Source organism: Aphelocoma coerulescens, chromosome 1, assembly GCF_041296385.1.
Source record: "Aphelocoma coerulescens isolate FSJ_1873_10779 chromosome 1, UR_Acoe_1.0, whole genome shotgun sequence".
NCBI classification, from domain to species: domain Eukaryota; kingdom Metazoa; phylum Chordata; class Aves; order Passeriformes; family Corvidae; genus Aphelocoma; species Aphelocoma coerulescens.
The window spans coordinates 35,593,479-35,613,974 of record NC_091013.1 but is presented as its reverse complement, the minus strand read 5'-3'; the positions used below and the strand labels follow the sequence as shown (position 1 = coordinate 35,613,974).

General features: G+C 39.8%; 1 protein-coding gene across 3 annotated transcripts in view; it reads left to right on the top strand.

Moving 5' to 3' along the window:
• The window catches only part of DHRSX (dehydrogenase/reductase X-linked), a 164,045-nt gene that overhangs the window by 50,184 nt on the left and 93,365 nt on the right, over nt 1-20,496 (top strand). For all 3 annotated transcript variants that reach the window (XM_069007171.1, XM_069007188.1, XM_069007179.1), the window contains one exon: nt 265-333. In XM_069007171.1, coding sequence (XP_068863272.1) covers nt 265-333 — 69 coding nt within the window. The remainder of the gene's footprint in view (nt 1-264; nt 334-20,496) is intronic.

Sequence of the window (20,496 nt, the reverse complement as noted above, 5' to 3'; positions counted from 1 at the left end):
CACTTGGCTCACAGACTTGAATCTCAAGTCTGCTAGTCCAGTAGATAGTCCTATTTTATATGAATTAAGGAGGTAAACTGGCAGAACTTATGTGAACACAGTACATTTGTGCAGCCCTCTTTGAAAACCTCTGCTGCCTGACCATAAGGAAGCATATCTTTCCACCTAAAACTTCATACTAGTTTTACACTGTGGGTAGCACTTCATAATGGCACTCCCTAAATTGATTGCATTGCTAATTTTTCATTTTCTGTCTTTTAACAGCTGGAAACAGTGAAAGTGATGGCCAAGAAGCGGTGAGGAAAATAAAAGAAGAAACTTTGACTGGAAAAGGTACCATATTATCTACTTTCCTTCAAGAAACTCTTTTCCCTCTCTTTTTGCAGTCATCTCCTTTTATATGAGATCCCCTTGTGTATTGCTGAACTTCTTTTTAAATCTGGGGCACTGGAACTGGTTGCCCAGGGCAGTTGTAGATGCCCCCTCCCTGGAATTTGTTCAAGGCCAGTTTAGATGGAGCTCTGATGAACCTGGTCTAGTGGAAGGTGTCCCTACCCATGGAGGTTTGGAACTAGATGCTCTTTAAGGCCCCTTCCAACTCAAATGATTCTGTGATTCTATGAACTGAATTCCTGAAATAAATCTGACTCAGGGGTAAAATAGGATATTTTTTAAAAAAATGTTTTCAGACTTGCTTGACTTTACTGTTTGTCATTGCAAAAGGGCTGCCTGCAAGTTAAAGTCTGCCTGCATATGTGTATGGGCACAAGGATTTAATAGCTTACCATATTAAATAGCTATTTAATAGAATACCAGTAATTTTTGCTAAGGAGAGGATGACAGCAGGTGAGAGTGTGTGCTCTTTTCTTGTTTTAGGAGGTACTAGTTTTTGAAAGATCAAGGCTGCTTGATTGTGTTGACACATGTTAAGAGCTTATAATACTTCATAAAGTAAAACCATTGTTTTAAATATAAATGGACCTTTCATATCAAGCCTAAATTCCTACATTTTTGTGGTTTTTCTCTTATTTTCTTTATCTGATGATCTATCCTGTTTGTGGAGATATAAGGAGAGCATAGCTTGATAAGTGAGAGGAAAGGCATGTTCCACACTATCCACTCTGTGATTGTAATTTGCAGTTATGGTGGAGGTTACTGCAGCTCATATTTTTGTCCCTGGGTTTCACTGGGTGTAGTTCCTAATAGTGTATGATGATTCATTCCTGCCACTTTGATGTATCATTTCTTGGCAAAATGATAGGACAGTGTTGCTAGTCCAACCTATTTAGGATCTTCAGGGCTTCTGAGATCTGTTTCTGTTTTTGTGCCTCTAATAATTACTGTTATAATGATCAAAATACACGTTAATTATTGTGTTAAAAGAACCTTTCATTAAGATTTATCTTTTGACTTAAATAAATGTGCATCCATTATAGCCTCAGGATACATGTTAAAAGCATCATAAATTAAGGCACAGTTAGAAGGATCATGAAAGGAAAAAGGTAATTATTACATCATTAAACTCTTTTTGCTGGAAGTTTCTGTACAGAGACCAAAACCAGTTGGAATTAGTTACATCACATGACTTGCATGAAGCTGAATAAACCAGGGTCTGTCTTATTTTCTCCCTTCTGTGTGATCACAGGCTTTTCTAGCATCCCAGTCTTTCTTGATTTTTCTAACTAAACTCAGTTGTAGCCCTCAGTTATAAACTGTTAAGATACAGATGGCAGTTTGAGGAAGCTGAAAGTGTATTTAAAGTTGACTGAAGTTGTTCCTCACTGTAATTATTTTGACTGAGGTTTTAGTAATCTCAGGCCCTGGTAAGTTTGGCCTAAAAATAAATTGGAAGAGTCTTGCCTTTTCCCAATTTCTCACTGCCTGAGGCAGATTTGTATTTGTGAGTGCAATGTCCTGTACAAAAGAATTGTGCAGATCTGAGTGCCACTCCTTTTTTTACTGTTTATCAATGAATTTGCACTTTGCCTTCAATAGGATGTGTGCATAGGTACTGTGACCTAGACAGGGCTGTGCAAGAGTATCACCTTTTCAAAAGCTACAGCTCAAGATCTGTTTAGTCACTGCATAGAAACATTATTGGCTGTCTTGACCCTTTTCCCGTGCTTTTTCTTTGAGCATTTTTCATGGCCCATATGAAAACACTGCTTTACAGAAACCGTTCCCATCAGGAATATCAGACTCTTGAAGGAGAACTACTCAAAATAGTATTCTTGGGCAGCCAGTGTGGTCAAGGATTGGGACAATATGGCTATTATGGACAAACAACATGAGTGGGTGCCATCAGTTTGTTATCCAGATCTCAGATCTCTTAGAACAAAGAAAATCTCCTTGCTTTTTATCAGGTTAGACAGCAAAAGGGAGCAAAAGACCTTGTCCTCTCCTTGTTGCCTGGCTGAGCCATACATAGTACAAACATCCCTGGAGACAGCTCTGGGAAAATGCCAGGCATATTGAATGCAAGTAATTACAATGTTTTTAAGGCACTATCATCCTTCTCTGTCTTGGCCCACTGTCTGTCTGGGGCTCTGTCTGAAATCTAAGGGCAAGTAGTTTTACTTGACTAATCTATACTTACTTCTGGGACAAGTGAGATTCAAAGCATGTATATTAGTAATTCCTACGAAGCAGCTAATGAGCAGTAATGTGCTAACAGTTGCAGAGGAGGATAAAGGGTAGTAATAAAAAGGCTATGCAGGCAGGTGATGGGATTTTTTTTTTTTTGTAAAAGCATGGCAAGACATGAAAAAGAACGGACAAAACTTCTGAATACAGGGAGGTAGGATGCCTGGTTTCCCATGCTGGAGGCATGGAAAGCAGACCCAATGCCAAAAGAGAGGAGATTACTGGAGAGGAAAGCAGTTGCAGCCATTTGCCTACAAAGCAGCCATGCTAAAGGACTCAGAAAATCTGAGCAATATATCACTTCACACTTCATTCCCTTCCTTCCACCCATCTTCTCCCCTGGTGCTTCATCAGAAACCTCCTTGGTTCCTCTCCCTGCTGATTCCCTGCTGATTCCAGACTGTTTAAGTCCTTGGTTTTGGGTCTCTGTTCTGGGTAACCTATTGCAAAGTGTAAAGAGGGAGGATGTACATGGGCAGTTGAGTGGAAGTAAATAAGCTCCAAGTCCTTGGGGCATGATAGACCCAGTTAGCTTAACCATCAGAATCTCCTTCATGATAAAGAAATCACAGCCCTTAGATATCCAGAACAGGCCAGAAGTAGTGCTGCATTGTCATTAAAATTCTCACATGGGCACTATTTCCAAAAGACCAAGGGCAACAGATTGTTACTGAATTGAATCATAAGGCTGGGAGAAGGCAGGATGATGTGGACGTTTATCTTGCTTCCATTTGTTAAATTGGGAACTTGTGTTGTTAATAGTAGCAATTATATGGCTGGGAAAATCGTTGATGGTTCGGGATTGCCACAGAGAAATTCTAATTGGGTAAGTCTGTAATTTGCACGTAGGGTGTGTCTGTGTTAATGGGTTCCTTAGTTAGATCAGGAGGGTGCTTTTCAGGCAACCCTCAGCTGTTGGCTGCTTGCTGAGTACAGGTTCCTGTCAGGAAGGGCGCTGCAGGTCCTGGCCTGGATTCCCTTTGCACAGGACTAGCCTGGGAGGTGAGTTGCAGCAGTAACAGCATTAGTGCATGGGAGCAAATTTAAGGGTTTATCTGAACTAAGCCTTCCATAGACCTGCAGCGGTGCCTATGTCAGGTGCCTAGCGCGAAATGAGCTCCAGAAATGGTCTTCTACTGATCCAAACTGCTTGTTAATGTCGCTATAGCTGTAGTTACCAGTTGTGAACAAACTTCATTGAGTTGCAGAAATGAGAGGTTTCTGTGATAAACTCAGCTCTCAATGATACTGGAAGAGAATCTTTCCATTTATATGAGAGTTATATCTCCTGACTCAGTTACCCTCAGCTTATGTCTCTGCAAACAAAAGCTGGATTTAACCCCATGATTACAAATATACAAATGTTGGAAACTCATATATAAACATGAATGAAAGGTTCATTCATTCCAGCATAGGTTCATGAATGCCAATGGAACCAGCAATTAGCAAAACTTTATGCATAAGTATCATGTAGCACAGTATCAAGGGAAGGCTCTCACAACCGGAGTGTAGGAGCTGGAGTTGCAACTAGAGTCAAAGAAGAAAAAAATTAAAAGTTAGTGAAAAAAGAGGGTGTAAAAGTCATTATAACCATAGACCTCTTCAAAAGGAGAAGTCTGTGTTTAATCTCACCCAGCATTTTTGTGGCAATTCAAATAAAACCACAATTATAGAACTACAAGCTAAATTCGCAGCATTCATGAGACTTCCATTTGAAGTCAGTTGAGAAAGGAAGAAGAGACTTTCTCCCTCAGAGTCAGAGGAATGCAGAGGTTAGCACAGTGGCAACCAAATGGTGTCATTTACAGTCTGACCCACATCAAGACAGTGTGGGCCAAATGTAGGATGAATTGTCTTAAAAGCAATTTGCATGCATTTAACAAGCCTGGCTTTTCCCCAGAGCTTTCTCTAAAGATGTTTATGCTACATGTGGCTTAGCCAGGGAATAAGGAAATGACAAAGTCTCTTGCTTCCTTTTGTAGTATAACCTGCTAATAATCAAGGAATTTTTCCTTGTTATTAGAGATCTGAGATTGAAGAACTGACGTGAAAGAAGAAGGGATAGTAGAGCCGATATGTACCACATGTAATTACAGAATAACTTGTGGGTGGTTTCTCCACCAATGCTTGCTGTATGTCAGGCACCATTTTTAACAGAACAGTCCACCTTTTTCTGCTCTGTACCAGACTGTTGTTAGCTTTCCCTGCAGGCTAGAGGAAGTCAGCTGCTGAGTTCCCAAATTCACAAACTTTTAAATTTGGTGGTGGTATTCCCAGCACGTGATCTAGAGTTTTGTTCAGCAAAGAGTTCAGTTCAGCAAAGACTGATGCCTTGTTAATATGTGCAGAAGTGTCTGCCAGGACTTTTTCTTCCACATGGTACGTCAAAGATGTCATTATGGAAGTGGTCATCCAACCAGTCAAAAATAGTGGAAAATATTTGTAGTTGAGACATATTTTCTACACGTGTGCATAAGCTTGCATGAGTTTATGCTTGCTTGCCCCAGATTTGTTTTTTGTGGTGTACTTTCGAGTTGTAAAAGTGTAGCGTCCTGGGCTTGTGGCTAGACCTAGTGTGGCTACTTTGTCTCTTCTACCACTTCCTGCTATTGGAATATCCTTTTTCTACCACTGCTGATGCTGAAAGACCTGTAGGATTGTTTTAAAGAGCTACCTGGCAATAACAGTGCAGTTTCCCTCTACATGGTTTCTGTTCTCATGCTGATGCATTATCTCCAGTACTTGGCTTTGGCAGGTCGACTGCCCTCAGTGTTGTACAGGTGAACACCAGACTGATGAAGGCATCTTGAAAGACAAGGTGTTGATATGAATGGGAGTAGAGAAATCTCAGTCTGACAGTGGGCAGCTTTGCAGGACCCTGCAGAGTTGTTCTGCTTTGTCACTTGATGACAGGTGTAAGAAGCTTGTCTAAACATTAAGATTTCTTTTCCTTCCATAGCCTCACCTGAGGTTTTATCAGGTATATTCAAGCCATATGAAAATACCTGAATCTTGAAAAATATTGGATGTATTAATCTAAGTTTCTGACTTGATCATCCCCATGCACAAGAGATGGAAGACTCCTTTCTGGAGTCCAAGAAAGTAATGCATGGGCTAATACTTCTTCTCTGTGCTCACAGCACTTATGTCCCTTACCCAGTAAAGCTGGTGACTTTTTGCTTTGTATTAAGCAGGGAAGATTTTAATCCACAGAAAGGTGTCTCCAGAGCCCTGTGATAAAATCGCTTAGGTAAAAAGTTTTCAAATCAATTGTCCTGCTTTTCTGTTTGTTTTACGTAATTCTTTGAACCATGGTTAAATACGTTAAGCCTGTTTGCTTATGTCTTTTCTTGTTCTCCTTTTGACTTCCAGTGTAACATGATACAATATTTCCCCCACTCAGTTCTTACAGATATTTAAAACAATAGAGAACCCCCTAGTTTTTGGGTTTCTTAAAACACTTCAGAAATTGAGTTGTCATGTTAAGAGTGTGGCAAATCAGAAATTAAGAGCAATATGAATATGGTTCACATAGCTGAAGGTGAATTGCATATCTGGATAGTGAGATGGAGATAAAGTCTTTCAAATGTGAAATGTATTCATAGTTCAGGCACAAGCTCTGCTTGTTGGTTTCCTGAATTCCCATTTCCATTGGAAATGTAAAACACATTTCATTAACAGGCTCTGCCACTAGGAAACATGATTTTCTCTTATTTAAATTATCTCTAATTGAAACTTAGAGACAAAGAAGTGCACAGGTGTAGCTGTAGGCAGAATAACAAAGTCCTGTCAGATGTCTTGAAATGATTTTCTGACTGTAAATCACCAAAGCTTTGTGTGACTAATGGCACCAAAGCTCTGAGGTTAGGATTTTGCTGATTGTGCTGCCCTACTGAAGGCAATCTGGAGAAAGGGAGTTTCAAATTAAAATTGCCTCTTCAAGGCTGAAAAAAGCTCCCATTTCAGACTTTTACAGGATTTTGATCCTCTTGTATGTACTTGTAGAGTCGTGATGTTGTGCAGTGGCTGAATACAGGTGCTCCTGGGTTTGTCACCTCCTTTAATATGCCATTATTTTTTCCATCTCAAGCAGTAGTTGCAAGCAGGTTGTGTGAGCTATTTCTAGACCTTTTCTGTTTTCAAGAAGATTGCCAGCATATACTGAAAGACAAAGCCAAGAAAAAAGCAATTTGCTTTCTCTCTGGAATGCTTTCATATTTCACTTCCAAGAACTACATTATATAGACCTAGCTTCTGTGGGTTACATGTTGGGCTTTAGAAGTTAATTGGTTTATAATAGGTAGAATATTTTCTGCGGAAATGCCATTGGCTTCCGTGCTGGGGATCCAGCTGCCAAGAGCATGGAGAACTAGCGGGCTGAAGTAAACGTGGAATAAGCAGAACCTGCATGCTGTGTGAGCAACCTCCCAGGTATGAGCTGCACGTCAAACAGCAGATGCTGGGCAGCCTGAGTGTGCAGGCAGTGCTGGTCTTTCCTTGTCAGCTCCATCCTTGCAGCAGGATGGCAAAGCTCCAGAGGAAGCACAGCTAGAGAGGAGCCTCTGCCCCTCCAAAGGACCAATGCCAGTGTGCCCATGCTTAATTTGTGCTTCAAGGACTATTTTTCAATGGCAAAGAATTGAAGCTCTGAATAGATGTCTCAGTTCTTAAGTAAGTTATGAGCCAGGCTCTCCCCAGCAGTGCCCAGTGACGGTACCAGAGGCAACGGGCACAACCTAAAATGCAAGAAATTCCATTTTAAAAATAGGAAAACTGTTTTTCTTTTTTTTTTTCTTTTTTTTTTTTTTTTGTTTAGCATAAGAGCTTTTGGGTATTGGCATAGGTTGCCCAGAAAGCTCGTAGATTCTCCATCTTGAGAGATATTCAAAAGCCATCTGAACACAATTCTGGGCAACCACCTCCGGGTGGCCCAGTATGAGCAGGGACAATCTCCTTCCAGCGTCAGCCACCCTGTAACTCTGTAAGTCTAGCAAATTTTAGCTGCCAAACCCACATGAAACCCTGTCTGCTTTGTGTGTCCAGACCTGAATATGGGTACTGTAACATACACGGATTCCAGGACTCCAGGGCCTTCCAGAAACTGTATCAGTGTTCATACAGTGTCAATATTAAGACTCCTAGGCACATATAGTGATAAGAATAGCAATAATTTGACCATACTGCAGTTTTAGGAAGCAGGTGTTTGAAAAGAACTTGGTAGCAGTGTAAAAAACCACATCTGTGCAAGTAAAAAAAAAAGTTCCATGGAAAGAAAGAGAAGGAGTGCAGGAACACTGATGTTTAGAGTAAGAATGACTCCAAAGCAGCTTCCCTTCTTCCTTTTCTTGGTGTTCAGGTTTTTGTTTTGTTTTACTGTTGTTGTTATTGTGTGTGGTTTTTTGTTGTTGTTGTTGTTTTTTGGGTTTTTTTTTGTTTAGGTTTTTTGTGTGTTTGGTTTTTTTTGTTCTTGGTTTTGTTTTGTTTTAGGTTTGGTTTTTTTTCTGTGCAGGGCATAGACTAATATATTTTATTTTAAGACTCAAGTTTTAAAGTCTAAGTTTCAAATTACATGTGTTCAAGATTACATGATACATGTAATCTCTGCCACATTTTCACCATCTGACTGTAAATTATCATGTTCATGTATACTTCAAAACCCTCCTGAGCCTATTTAAAGTCTTGCAGGCAGTCTGTAATGTTTTTTGGGGTTTTTTTCATAGTCTTTTCTGATACTTGCTGCTAGAAAATCTTGCTTGTAAGAGGAAAAGAGACTCACAGACTCTTCAATTAAGCCAAACATTTAACATGAGGATCATTACATGCCTAATAATCATGTCTCAGTTTGGATTTCTCTTCCTGTATTGAGGCACTGTTTCTGAAGAAGGTGATGTGAGCTGTTACCACCACCTGATTAATTTCCCCATGATAATGCACAGCTGTGTTTCATTCCTGATTTCATTTTAACATTATGTCTGCCACTGACTTCTCTTACCAAGATTACTGTTGACTTCAGGCTGCTTAGCAGGAGTAGCTCTTCACAACTGATGTGACTTGAGGAGACGAAATAAATGAAATCATCTTTCCAACATTTACTTTGACCTAGTTCAAAAATAATCCTTGCCAATGTTTTACCTCCCAAGCATGAAAAATGTGGGGGCCTGTGGTGGGAGAGAGTTCTCTGTGGCTCTGGGCAAGATTTGCTGTTGTTCCATGTTTCCTCTCATTTTACTTCAATTTCACTTATGCTCACACACTTGCACTTTTTAAAAAAGTAATTTACAGCAACTAAGCTTCCAGGAACATGGATCTCACTTAGATGACACTTCTGTCTCTTTAAGAATTTGATGGCATATCAGAGGGAAAATAAAAGGAAGGAAAAACATTATAAGAAAAAAAGCAATTTCTCCTTTTCAAAACTTTGTCATGGGAGTCGGGGGCTTCTGAACTGGAGGTTTGTAACAAGTTAATTTTCCAACCTAAAATATTGCAGGCTTTCTCCTAGCTTATACGTAACACTTGAAAGTCAGTCCATGCAAAAATCCCATGGCCCTAATTGGAACAATTTTTTGTGAAGACAGAATTTTTATAAGAGATATGTGTGTTTGAGTGACATGAAGCGTTTATTGGCAAAAGAGAAACAGAAACACTTTTACACTCATATCTACAAAATAATACAGAGAAAGTGTAAAATATCAGTAGAAGGGATTAACCTGAAAAGTGGCAGTTTGTGTTCAGCCCGATTCAGATCAGAGGCTTTTCATGCCAACTGTGTTTCTTATGTCTTAGACTACTGTACTATAAAAGAAAATCTTTGTTTTAGAATCTAGACCTTAAAATCTTCCTGAAATAATAAAATTCTGCTTATCAATGCTTTGTGTTGATTTGCAAATGCACACTATAAATGATTTGGGTTTTTTAACAGGAACATTTTGCAAAAGTTTGTTTAAAAAAAGATTTTGTTTAAAAATTGCCACAAAGTGGAAATATCCTATGGACAATGCTTCTTTTGTGTCAGTATCAACCCTCTTTCCATCAGTTTTTTTTTTGGTTTTTTTTTTTTTTTTGGTTTTTTTTTTTTTTTTGCTTTGAGCTGATGCAAATTTAATTGTTCTGTCCCTGGCTAAGTGAAGTCTTCAAATGGGATTTCCTTCAAGACTTTGTTTCTGAAAGTAGAAGACAGAGCACATCTCCAATGCCATGAAGGCCTTATACTTTGGAGCCATTGTTTATAGATGATAGAAGGAGATGTCAAGTAATGTGCTTATTTGGGAAAGAATAACGATAATATACTGAGCAGTTCTCCTGAGAATCTTAGGCTCTTCCTCCAGTTAAGATGACCTCAAGTAGCTGTGCAAAGACTGCTGTATGAGAAGATATATGAAAGAATTTTTTAGTCTGGAATCATAATCCTGTAGTTACCTTGACAACTACCAATGATATAAAACTATGTTGTGTTTGCCTCTCCAGATGCCCTTTCAGTCAGTCCTACAGAGAGAAGACAGAATATTGTTTGTTTGTTTATTTATTTGTTTGTTTTTAATTTGCTTGAGTCATACCTCTAGAAATATGCTAGTCAGAAAGCAGTGCCCATTTCCGTGTTTCCACCCAGCAGGATAAAATGGTATGCTTGCCTTTGCTTACAAAAGAGAAAAATTTGTTGCAGTTTTCCCATATACAATTAACTTTTTCTTCATCTCAGTGCAGTCAAAAGTAGAGCATTTAGGCCCACGTTTGCCTTTATTGGTGAGCATTGGGTCCCAGGGTGCTGGCAATGTGTGTATCTATGGAGATGGGCAGAACATCGTGGCTGCAGCAGCTTTGGGGAGCTGACTGAGGCTGAGCTGAGAGGTCCTTCACCCCCTCTGAGCTCTGCCTCTTGTCTCCTTGTGGGCAGGCTGCCCAGGCAGTAGACTGGGGCAGAGCCCGGGGTCTCAGCCTTGTGCAGTGGGCGCACAGTCTTTAGGGGAGTCTGATATACACATCCTAATAATATTTTTTATTTAGATGATAAAGAACTCATCAGGTGATGTAAATTGCTGTCACCAAAGGTAATTTCTTGAAGGTAGTCCAGAAATACCATTCTTAGGCTGTGTTAAAATTTAGCACCTATATCCTTTGTCTCTTAAATGTAATTTTACCTTATTTTCTGAAGATAATGTTTTAAAATAAAGCCATTCTTATGTGCTTCCAAAGTGTTTCCATGGGGGTTATTTTTTGGAAGCTGGATGCAAAATGGCTAATCTTTCATTTCAGCTAGTAAAGTTCTACCTGCCAGTCCCAGTTTTAGGGATTTGTAAAACAGCAAAATGAGGACAGAACAGGGAATTTAATTAATTTCCTTCAGCCTATAGTAAGAAGCACGTGCTCTGGGGAGTTTGGGTCCAGTGCAGCATGGGACTCATGGGGGACAGTTGTGTCAGGAGTGGAGGCTGAAAGGAAACAGTGTTTGTGGGTCCCTGCCTCAGTCTGTTCTCTGCAGCTTGATGGGGAATGGACCTAGGTGGTGCTTTCCCGGCTGCCTGGCTTCATGGACCCTTTCCACAAGCTGCCATTGCAGCAACCTTTTAAAACACACCATCATCTGGTGATAAAAGTTAGTGATGTTTTTCCTTCAGTTCCTGAAGGTGAGATTGTATGTCACTGATGATATAAGGAGTATTCAGTCTCAGAGGGATGGTATTAATTTATGCTACTAGCACTAAATTATTCTTTGACTTGAAAAATAGATCTTTTTACGGACCCTATTTATTTTTAAAACAATTTTTAAAGCAATTTCTCTTTTTTGCAGGTTAATTTCAGATTTTGCAGATTCATTTCATATAGTATTTTTTAATATAGTTTAACCTTTGAGTTAAATAAAAATCAGCCTTCTACTGCAATGGATGCTATAAAAAGGAGTATGTACCAATGTGTTCAAAGAGCAACTGAACCAGACAGATAAAATGAAAGAAAATGGGTGAAAAACGGAAAACAGATAACAGAATGATAGGAGAAAAAAAAAAAAATCACTAAGTGAGTTCCACATTTCATGTTCCATTTTCTTTTAGAATGGTCGTATTTTTAAATTTAGTTTTAAATTTAATCCAGCATAGACAGTTAAGACATTAACATGCATGTTAATAAGCCCAGCATAATGGAGAGATACTAAAGGCTGAGAGGAAAGAGAGACTAAGAAAAAAAACAACACAAGGAGTAGACAAGGATGAAGAAGCATATGAAGACAGAGAGAAAGAAGAACCTGGAAAGAGGTTACTTCCAAATAAATTTGAAGGAGCATAAAATCATATCCAGAAAATATTATGTGCAGGGGATGACTGTTTATTTAGTGTTTATGCTAAGCAGACTTTTGAGTAGATGGTCCCTGAATAAAGAACTGGAGTCACTCCATAGTTCAGGATTTCTTTGTTGGAAGTTGCATTTATTATGCTAAGATGTTAGAGAAACCCTCAGAGAGTCATGTCCTGGTCAACAGTGACACAGCTTTCACAGCTGTACCTGCTTACAAGGATGAGGTGGGCTAGCACAGAGCACAGAAGGCTTCTTTAACCCCCCAGGCAGTATGTGTGAGGGTACAAGCTTTATTCTAGCCCTCAGCTTGCATATTCCCCCTAATGCTCCATCAAGAAAACTGTGTATTTTCCTTTCCATTCTGTGTACTTAACTTCCCTTGTCTTCTCAGAAGATCTTCCAAGGTGTTCAGCATTCCTGGCACCATTATATTTCCATCTCTGTCTCTGTCACTCTTTTCCCTTTCTCTTTGCCTAACTCCCCTCTTTTCCTTACTCTCACTCTCCTTTTCCATCTCTCTTTTAAAAAAAAATTCTATAGAATGGAAAATACAGCTTTGTAACACATATCTTGCTGTTTCATATTATGTTTAAGATGGTACTAGTGTACTCATAGGAGTTGCTTTGCATTCTGTGGTTTGCATACTGCAAACCAGCAGTAAATATCAATGGGAACAACTTTTGTTGTTTTATTGTGCCTTTTCATTTTCAATTTTAAAAATAATCCCAGGTTAATGGTGCTTGTACAGTCAGAAAAGTGGCACATTTTTAAATGGAACAGTGTGATTTGCCATTTTCATCCACTGTGCTGTTTTTTAGTTTCTCTTTAGCTGGCTTCTCAGATGGAGACATAAACCTACTGCCCAATCAGGAAAAACAAGTTCCTTCATTGATTTTATATAGGATTGGAAGAGTACACATGGATGATATGGGTTGCATGATATCTTTTCTCTGGAAACTATGCTGTTAAATTAATTTCAAAGCTGTCAAATTAAAAATACGAAGTAAGAGTGACATGTTATGTCCAGTGGGTGTTTTTGTCCTAGGAAGAGGTATCATGCTAGCCGTGGGAAAAGCCCAAAAGATAACTTCCATTATTATTCAACTGAAAAGCAGAAAAGAGTGACTGAATCATTAAGCTAATTTTCTCTGAAGGGGATGAAATAACTATTCAGGGGTTTTCCTCTCTTCCTGTGTTCCTGCCCTCTTCATCTCAGGGGTTTTCCTCTCTTCCTGTGTTCCTGCCTTCTTCATCTCCATGTCTCCCTGGTATCTCCATTCCCACTGAATCATCCCTCTGTCCTTTTCCCAAACCTTCCTTCTCAAGTTCTGTATGTGTTTCTAAATATTTCTGGCTTCCTTTTTTTTTTTATATATCTCGGAACTGCAAATTCTGAGTTTGACTGCCAAATGCAAGGCAGAAATAGGTATCAGTGGGCAGACACAGAAATTTAAAGGCAAGAACTTAACCTCTACTTATCCATCTATGTATTTTAATCACTGCCCCCAACAAGTTCCTTGTCAGTGTGGCTCTCTTTGCCTTTGACATGGGAGCTTTTTGGTTGTCTCTTGCACAGATAAACTCAAACATTGTCTCCTTCTCTAGGTTAGCAAGGAAAGCCCCTGAGTTATGCTACGAGGAAGGACATCCAAAGCCTCCATTCATGGCATGGGGACACAGGGCTTTCCCCTGCTATCTAGGGACTGGAGGCTCGTGCTGCTCAAGGTGTTTTATACAACAGAGGCTGAAAGGGCATTACAGGTCACCACTACTGAGCCCAGTTCATTCTTCCCCCTCTCTTTTGTAGCAGGTGCATTTGAAGTGCTTCTATCGGCAGCATATATTGACCCAATTCCCAAGCATTATTAAAACCTGGGAAGCTCTTTTAGTGGTTTTGTTTTCATTCTGGACATGGACAGCAAGCAGGTAGAAACCTGTGAAACCACACTGGAGCTTTAGGAAGGCAGAATGAGAAAAAAAACCCTTTATGTTACTTTCCCTTTCCTGACTTTTTTTTTTCTTGTTCTTTTAAGTTGAACTGTATTCTTCCCTGCTAGGGGCCAAGTAACTCCTTGACAAGTCAACATTAAAGGAAAATAGATATAAGAGTATGGTCAGAAAAGAACTTGTCATTTATGCAGGACTAAGAAGAAATGTCAAGCATTCTGTGCCTAACAGTTTCTATGATTACATTCAATAAACATGACTCACAAAGCCACTTGATTGTTGCTTCTAACCCTTGTGGTGGGAGTATTATAGCCTTCTAAAAAAAATGGGGTTTAGGGCTGTAATTCCATCTCTTCTTGAAAACAATGGTAAGCTTACAATTGACTTGAATGCAATCAGGGATTCTACCTCATCGTTTTCAAACATTTCAAATATTTCTGTTTATTGTACTGCCTTAATTAGAAGCTTGCTTTAGATTTATCAGGCAAGTGACAATTCCAGCAATTCATCTGGACAGTCACTCAGAGGTGCTTCAGGAAGGCCAGAATTTTGATCCTAGTTGGCCATAAATTTGTGCTGGGAGGAGAGTCTCATGGCTCTTCAAGTCTGAATCATAATAAGTGTGCAGGCAGCTGCTATTTCCTCCCATGTACGCACTTACTACTAAAAGATCCACAAACTAAATTTCTCTATTTCTTCAGTCAGTAAAAACTGTAATTCAGCTTCATATTTTAAAATGCGTGCCTTGTAATATTTTTGTTTTCAATGAATTTACAGTTAATTGCAAGGATTATTTGAAAGCTTCTAAACCCTTATTTAGCCTGTGTAGCACTGAATAGTGGTGTGATTTCTGTATATGCCAGAGTTCATATATGCTAATCAGTCTGACTGCTTAGAAAACACTGCATAGCACCGGACTAATTTGCAGGGAGAGTAGCCTGTAAAGGTTGGCTATTAGCTGGTTTCAGTCACCTTTTGTCTACACATTGCCTGACAAACAGCTGGATTCTTGTGTGTTCCCAACAGCTTGCAGTTCCAGTGCAATGAAGCTGAACCAGTCTTTTCTGTATTAAGGATGAAATCAAGCCAAAAATAGTCTCTGTAACTGCTGTTTTCTTTTATTCATGGTAGTTACAGGCAACAAATCAATGATCTCAGTTGCTTCGTGCTACACACCCCTTCCCCCCATACACACACAGTTGCAGGCATTTTGCAGTCCTTCCTTTAATGAGCTTCTTATTCTGAAGAGGTCACACTCTTCCAGGACATTGTTTATTTTTCTCTGCTTGGGAGCAACACCTTGCACATATCTGCAATCATTCTCCTGTTAAGTGTTGTCTAATTGCGCACTTTCGCTCTGTCTTTCAGGAAGTTCCTAATGATCCTCCCAAGCCTCTGTTAAGCTAAGTATTTCTGTGTTGTCAGCAACTTTCACCACCTGTCTGTTCAGCCTGCTTTACAGAAAATTCCTAACACCTAGCACTTGTTTGGGTATGAAGCAAATGAACCACTGCGTTTTTCTGGAGAGTGCTTAGAACTGGCAGCAGGCAGAGGCAATGACTGCTCCTGGTGAACAGAGCCATCAGTCAGCCTCAGAGTCAGGTGCATAGGGAAAGGTTCTCCTTGGGGTCCAAACAAACCTGGCACTGAAAACCTGGGCTTGGCTTTTTGTTTGTTTGTTTGGTTGTCTTTCTCGTGATGTGTGTACAGAACAGCAAATGCTCAAATAAAACAAGCAAGCATGACTTGGAAATAGCCAGTGCCTTTGCCTCAAATCAACCCCATCTTATAATAACAGTTGTATTAAGCTCAGTGGAACTGAAGAATGAAGCTTGCAGGTTGCAAAAGCAAGGAGCTGAAGGCACAAGAAGGTAGAGTGCTAGGATGCAAGCTGCTGCTGTGTAGCATCTTTGGAAAAAGGGTATTTTATTCAGGAGTCCTCCTGTATATTACCTACCTCAGTGTGTGGGTGTCAAGTCTGCTGAGAAGATGGAAGAGCAAGCAGTTAGACACAGAGCAATGGGAATGCTCTATCGACTGGTTGGAAACCTTGTCTGGAAAGTGAAGCTAATTTTAAGTGAATGCAGCAAGGATATATGTAGAAAAAGTTGGATAAACTTGGAGGTTGTTTTTTTCCTTTTTGTTGGGGTAAGAGAAGGAGTCAGGGAGCCATAAGTTGTCAGCAAGAACATCAGAAGGCTTTGTAAAGGTTTTGTGAATACTGTGACATATGACTTTAACCTAGATATGTTGAACTGAAAGGGATGCAGGTACTAACATGAAGGTAGAAGACTAGATAAATGCAAGATTTTTGAGTTGCTCTTTCATGGAAAAGAGGATTTTATCTCATATTTTTAACTCTCTAGGGAGAGTTTCAAGAAATAGATCCAAGCCTAGGGAAGCAATAATAATGGTGGAATAGCTCAGGAATGACTGTGAAGTCAACTGCAACTGGAGAGCTGCTGCTTATATTGAACACATTAACTGTATACACACAGATCTTTCAAGTTTTTTAATACAATAAATAAACAGCAGTTGGTATTGAATCTCCATATTCTGTTTCAAGAGTGATATAAATTGCTGACTAAATGGTCATTTCAGAATCCTGGCTCATTTTGTGAAAGTCGTAGAAAGCAGAGCAGTGTGGATGAGATACAGGAATGGTTTCTAAAGATGAGCAAATGTGGGACTTTTTAATTACAGTCAGCCTCTGAATTCATGAGTAGGCTTCATTCTTTGGAATTTTTTTTAATGCTATTTATCATTACAGTGCTGATCTAAATTTCACTGTGTGAGTAAATTTCACTGTGAGGAGAATTATAAATTGAGGCTTATTTTGGCTTGATATTAATCTTTTCTTATGTAAGCCAAAAGTGAAAACTCATAAAGGAAGTAATATTTTGTTTCTTCTGTAACATGTCAATAACAGCTTGTGTTTGGGAATTTCAGCCTTTCCAAATTCAATTTTAGCACTTACGTGTTTACTTTACCTGTTTTAATTAAGAACTGGCAGGAATAAAAGAAAAAATCTCTTTTATGAGCTGATATGATCTTGATTGAGAATGCCAGGCTCTCATATTGTCAATGATCACTTACTTTTTTGAATTGTATCAAGGCACACAAGGAATATGTAATACTCCCCCGTGGCAATATCTAGCAGAAGGAGCTGAGAGAGCCCAGGTGTTTTAACAAGGTGGTTTGAAAAAGCTCCAGAATTAGTATGTGATTTTGGAATCCTTGGAGGAGGCAGGGGACAGCTTTCCAAACACCTGGACTCCTTGATCCACCTGTAGGATAAGCTTTCCTGCCTAAGATGTTGCAGCATATTACCCATCTTTGCCATGTTTGAACAATTCTTTGTGGTGGAGCTCCAGAACAAAGGTACAATGTTTTTGTGAAGATCCCATAGAAACATTGCCCCATAGAATGTATTCTTCCCTGCCTTGTTTCCTTCAGACTTGCTGAAAGACTTTGAAGGGGTCTGGAGGAAATAGGAAACAAGAGGCCTTATCACACTTTAGAACTTCTATGCCCTCAAGTATTCTCCCTCCAGTGACTGAGGGAAAAGTACAGATGCTTACCTAAATAATGGTTTGGTTTTTAACTCAAATTCAGTTTCTGAGTAGAGCCTTTCAAACTGCACATTTGTAATAGATCAGACAGAAACTGGGAGATGTTAAAATGTATAATGACAGAAGTGGAGGTTTAGCTATTTTTTTGCTGTGCAGGAGGGAAAACGTGGGCACCAGCAAAGCATGGGAGGAAACAGAGTTGTGTCAGTGAAATAGTTTCATAGTAAATGCATGATTTAAAATGTTCATTTTAATTTTCATGCATACTATAAGCAAATTAATAAATCTCAGTGTTTCTTCTCAAATGTTTATTTTCTCAAAAAAAAAAAATCATGCAATATACTGAAAAAATTTGATCCAGTGAGATGTAAGATAAGATGGTCAGCAGACCTTTCCTCAGATCTTTATGGGAAGAGAAAAAGAGGCCCCAAGACTACATCTGATGCAACTTAGGAAGAATATATCATGTGTGTTATGAAGTGGTTATTAATTACTGCTATTAAAAAAATTGCCTGCTGTTGCCAGGCCTAACTTCAGCTTTTTGAAGTGCCTAACTTAGATTTTTGAATCATGTTGTTCTTTCATCTCCAAGATCAAAGAGCCTTGGGCCTATTTAGGAATGTTTAGACTGTAATAGGCTCAGTTAAGGTGCCTGTTATATAGTGCCTACCCATGTCATGACTTTGGGTAATATATCCACATGGCTTTCTGAGGCTGAGAAATACAATCTGATCCCAATTGTTCCTGAAGTAAATAGTAACTAATGTGTAAACTAAATGACCAAGAAGGTGCATCTGACTGGTGGCATCCACCTCCTGTGTCAGGGTAAGCCAGAGGCACATATCAATGCTGACTGTCACCTTTGTTTTTCCAGGGAGGAAATCTGGAAACTGTGGAAAGCTACTCAGTTCTGGATAGCTAGGGTATGCTATGACACGCTCCCACCAAATTACTTGAATTAGAAGTGGTCATCAAGTCATACACATTACGGGCTTGAGTGGTTTTTAAAATATTCCACAGGAGGTGGGGTAGAATATGGTGAATGTATGTTGTATGAAATATTGATATTCTTGAATTTCTGATCAAGGTGATCAAGGGATAAAATCATATTTCAGCATTATGAAAGTTGGAGATTTCAAGAGCTAGCAATGTGGGTTTACAGGGAGGTATATATACTAAAGGTTTGTATGAGGCATCTCATCCACCCTGCTTAATCAAAACCGCAGTTTCATCTGGTGTAAAGATCTCATTTGGTATGAACAATTTATTCCAGGTACAGGTTTTAGGTATTTTTATTCCAAAGATGTTAGGAGACAGGGAGCATGTATGTCTTTCCTCATTCATGTAGCAACAGATCCTTTTGTGAGGAAGGAGCTCAGGCATACTTCACGCATTTTTTATTCCGCGAAAGAAGCAAGGCCTTTCATTAGTCAGCATGATATCCCCTTTAGAAACAGTCCTCTGGCATAGCTAATGTTGGACACGCTATGGTCATTCTGTCTAACCCCATCTGTGCTATTGCTTAAACTCAGTGAGTGAGAAAGCCTTTGTGGACTGTGTTGAGTAACTTGTGGTCTTCACACTTGCTGAAGTGTCTCCGAGGCATAGCTTGGACAGTCAGCGTGTCTAAACCACCAGTGCCTGGGAGCTGGTGGGAAGAGCTGTGGGAAGCAGCAGTAACTGGTGGGCTGGGCAAGCCCTCCTCCCGCTCAGTTTCAGCAGTGACCACTGTGTGGAAAGCAGCTCCACTGTGTCACTGCGGCTCACGCATGTTGGCTGCACTTGACTGTAGGACAAAACTCACCTGAACTGGTCCTGGGAAACTGGAGTGCCCTTTGGCAGGCCATGAGGAAAAATGGAAACCGACAATTGGTGCTGCTGGTGAAGATGATTTTGGCAGCTTGAACTCCAGCTCTTGTGGTCCTGCGCTGTGTTCCCCGGCACTATGATCTCCTCACCAGCCTCAGCTGTTTGAGACCTGGTTGAGTCCTTTAAGCTCTTTACCCAAGCACCTTCACTAGTAACAGGAGAGAGACTGGCACATCTAAAAGGCAATTTCTGCACCTGAGACAGCTCTTTTAAGGTGGGCAGCCTAAGTATCTAGGTGGAGCTAGACAGCTGACCTCTAGGCAACTCTAGCTAACTGATCGCCTCCCTTCTTTCTGTGTCTTTGCAGCCGTGCATAATTCAGCCCTTTACAGGGAGGACAAGTGTTTGTTGGAATTAGAGAAAGAACAGGTTAAAGGTTCCCAGGAAGATAGATAGATAGATAGATAGATAGATAGATAGATAGATAGATATAGAAGTATTTAAATCTGCTACAAAACAGTTTCTGTCTCTTTGTAGGAAAATTTATAAACTTTTTTTTTTAATATGAGATAAGGAAGAGAGTAATTTAACAAATAATACACCTACCACGTCCAGACAAACTCAAGAGAGATGTATTCTAGGGTATCTGGGCCCAGTCCAGCAAAGCCATTAGACATGGGTAACCCTTAGCAGAAAGAAATCTGCTTAGCTCCCCCTCCTTATCCTTGATCTTGTGTCTTGATCCATTTAGCCTATTGGGCTGGAATGTTTGAGGACCCACAAGAGAAAGGCCGCAACCTGGTCCAAGGTTCTGTTTACCAGCCAGCCCCTGCCCTCACCCGAAACCAACCAGGCAGATTTTTTTGCACCCCTGAACCCAAAGAGTTTTCCTTTTCCACAGTTTCTGTGTGTTGCGTGCCAGCCAGTCCCTTACCCTTCAACCTGGGTGAAATTTGTCTGGACTCAGTATGCGTCAGCCAGGATTTGAGCCCAACCTAAACACAGCCAGGGCATGACCATTATTGATCAGAGGCACAGAAGGGATGGCTTAACCTTTGGAATGCTAAGAGTCTGTTCTTCCTCTAGTTTTGGTTTTATTCTGGGGGCTGGGGTAGCTTGGATCACTGAATGAAACTGTAAATGGAATGAAATAATTTGTGCCATTTATGAAGTAAATGGTTTAGATAAGGACCCATCAGATTTTTTCAATGGCCTAGCCAGTTATAAATCTTTGTAA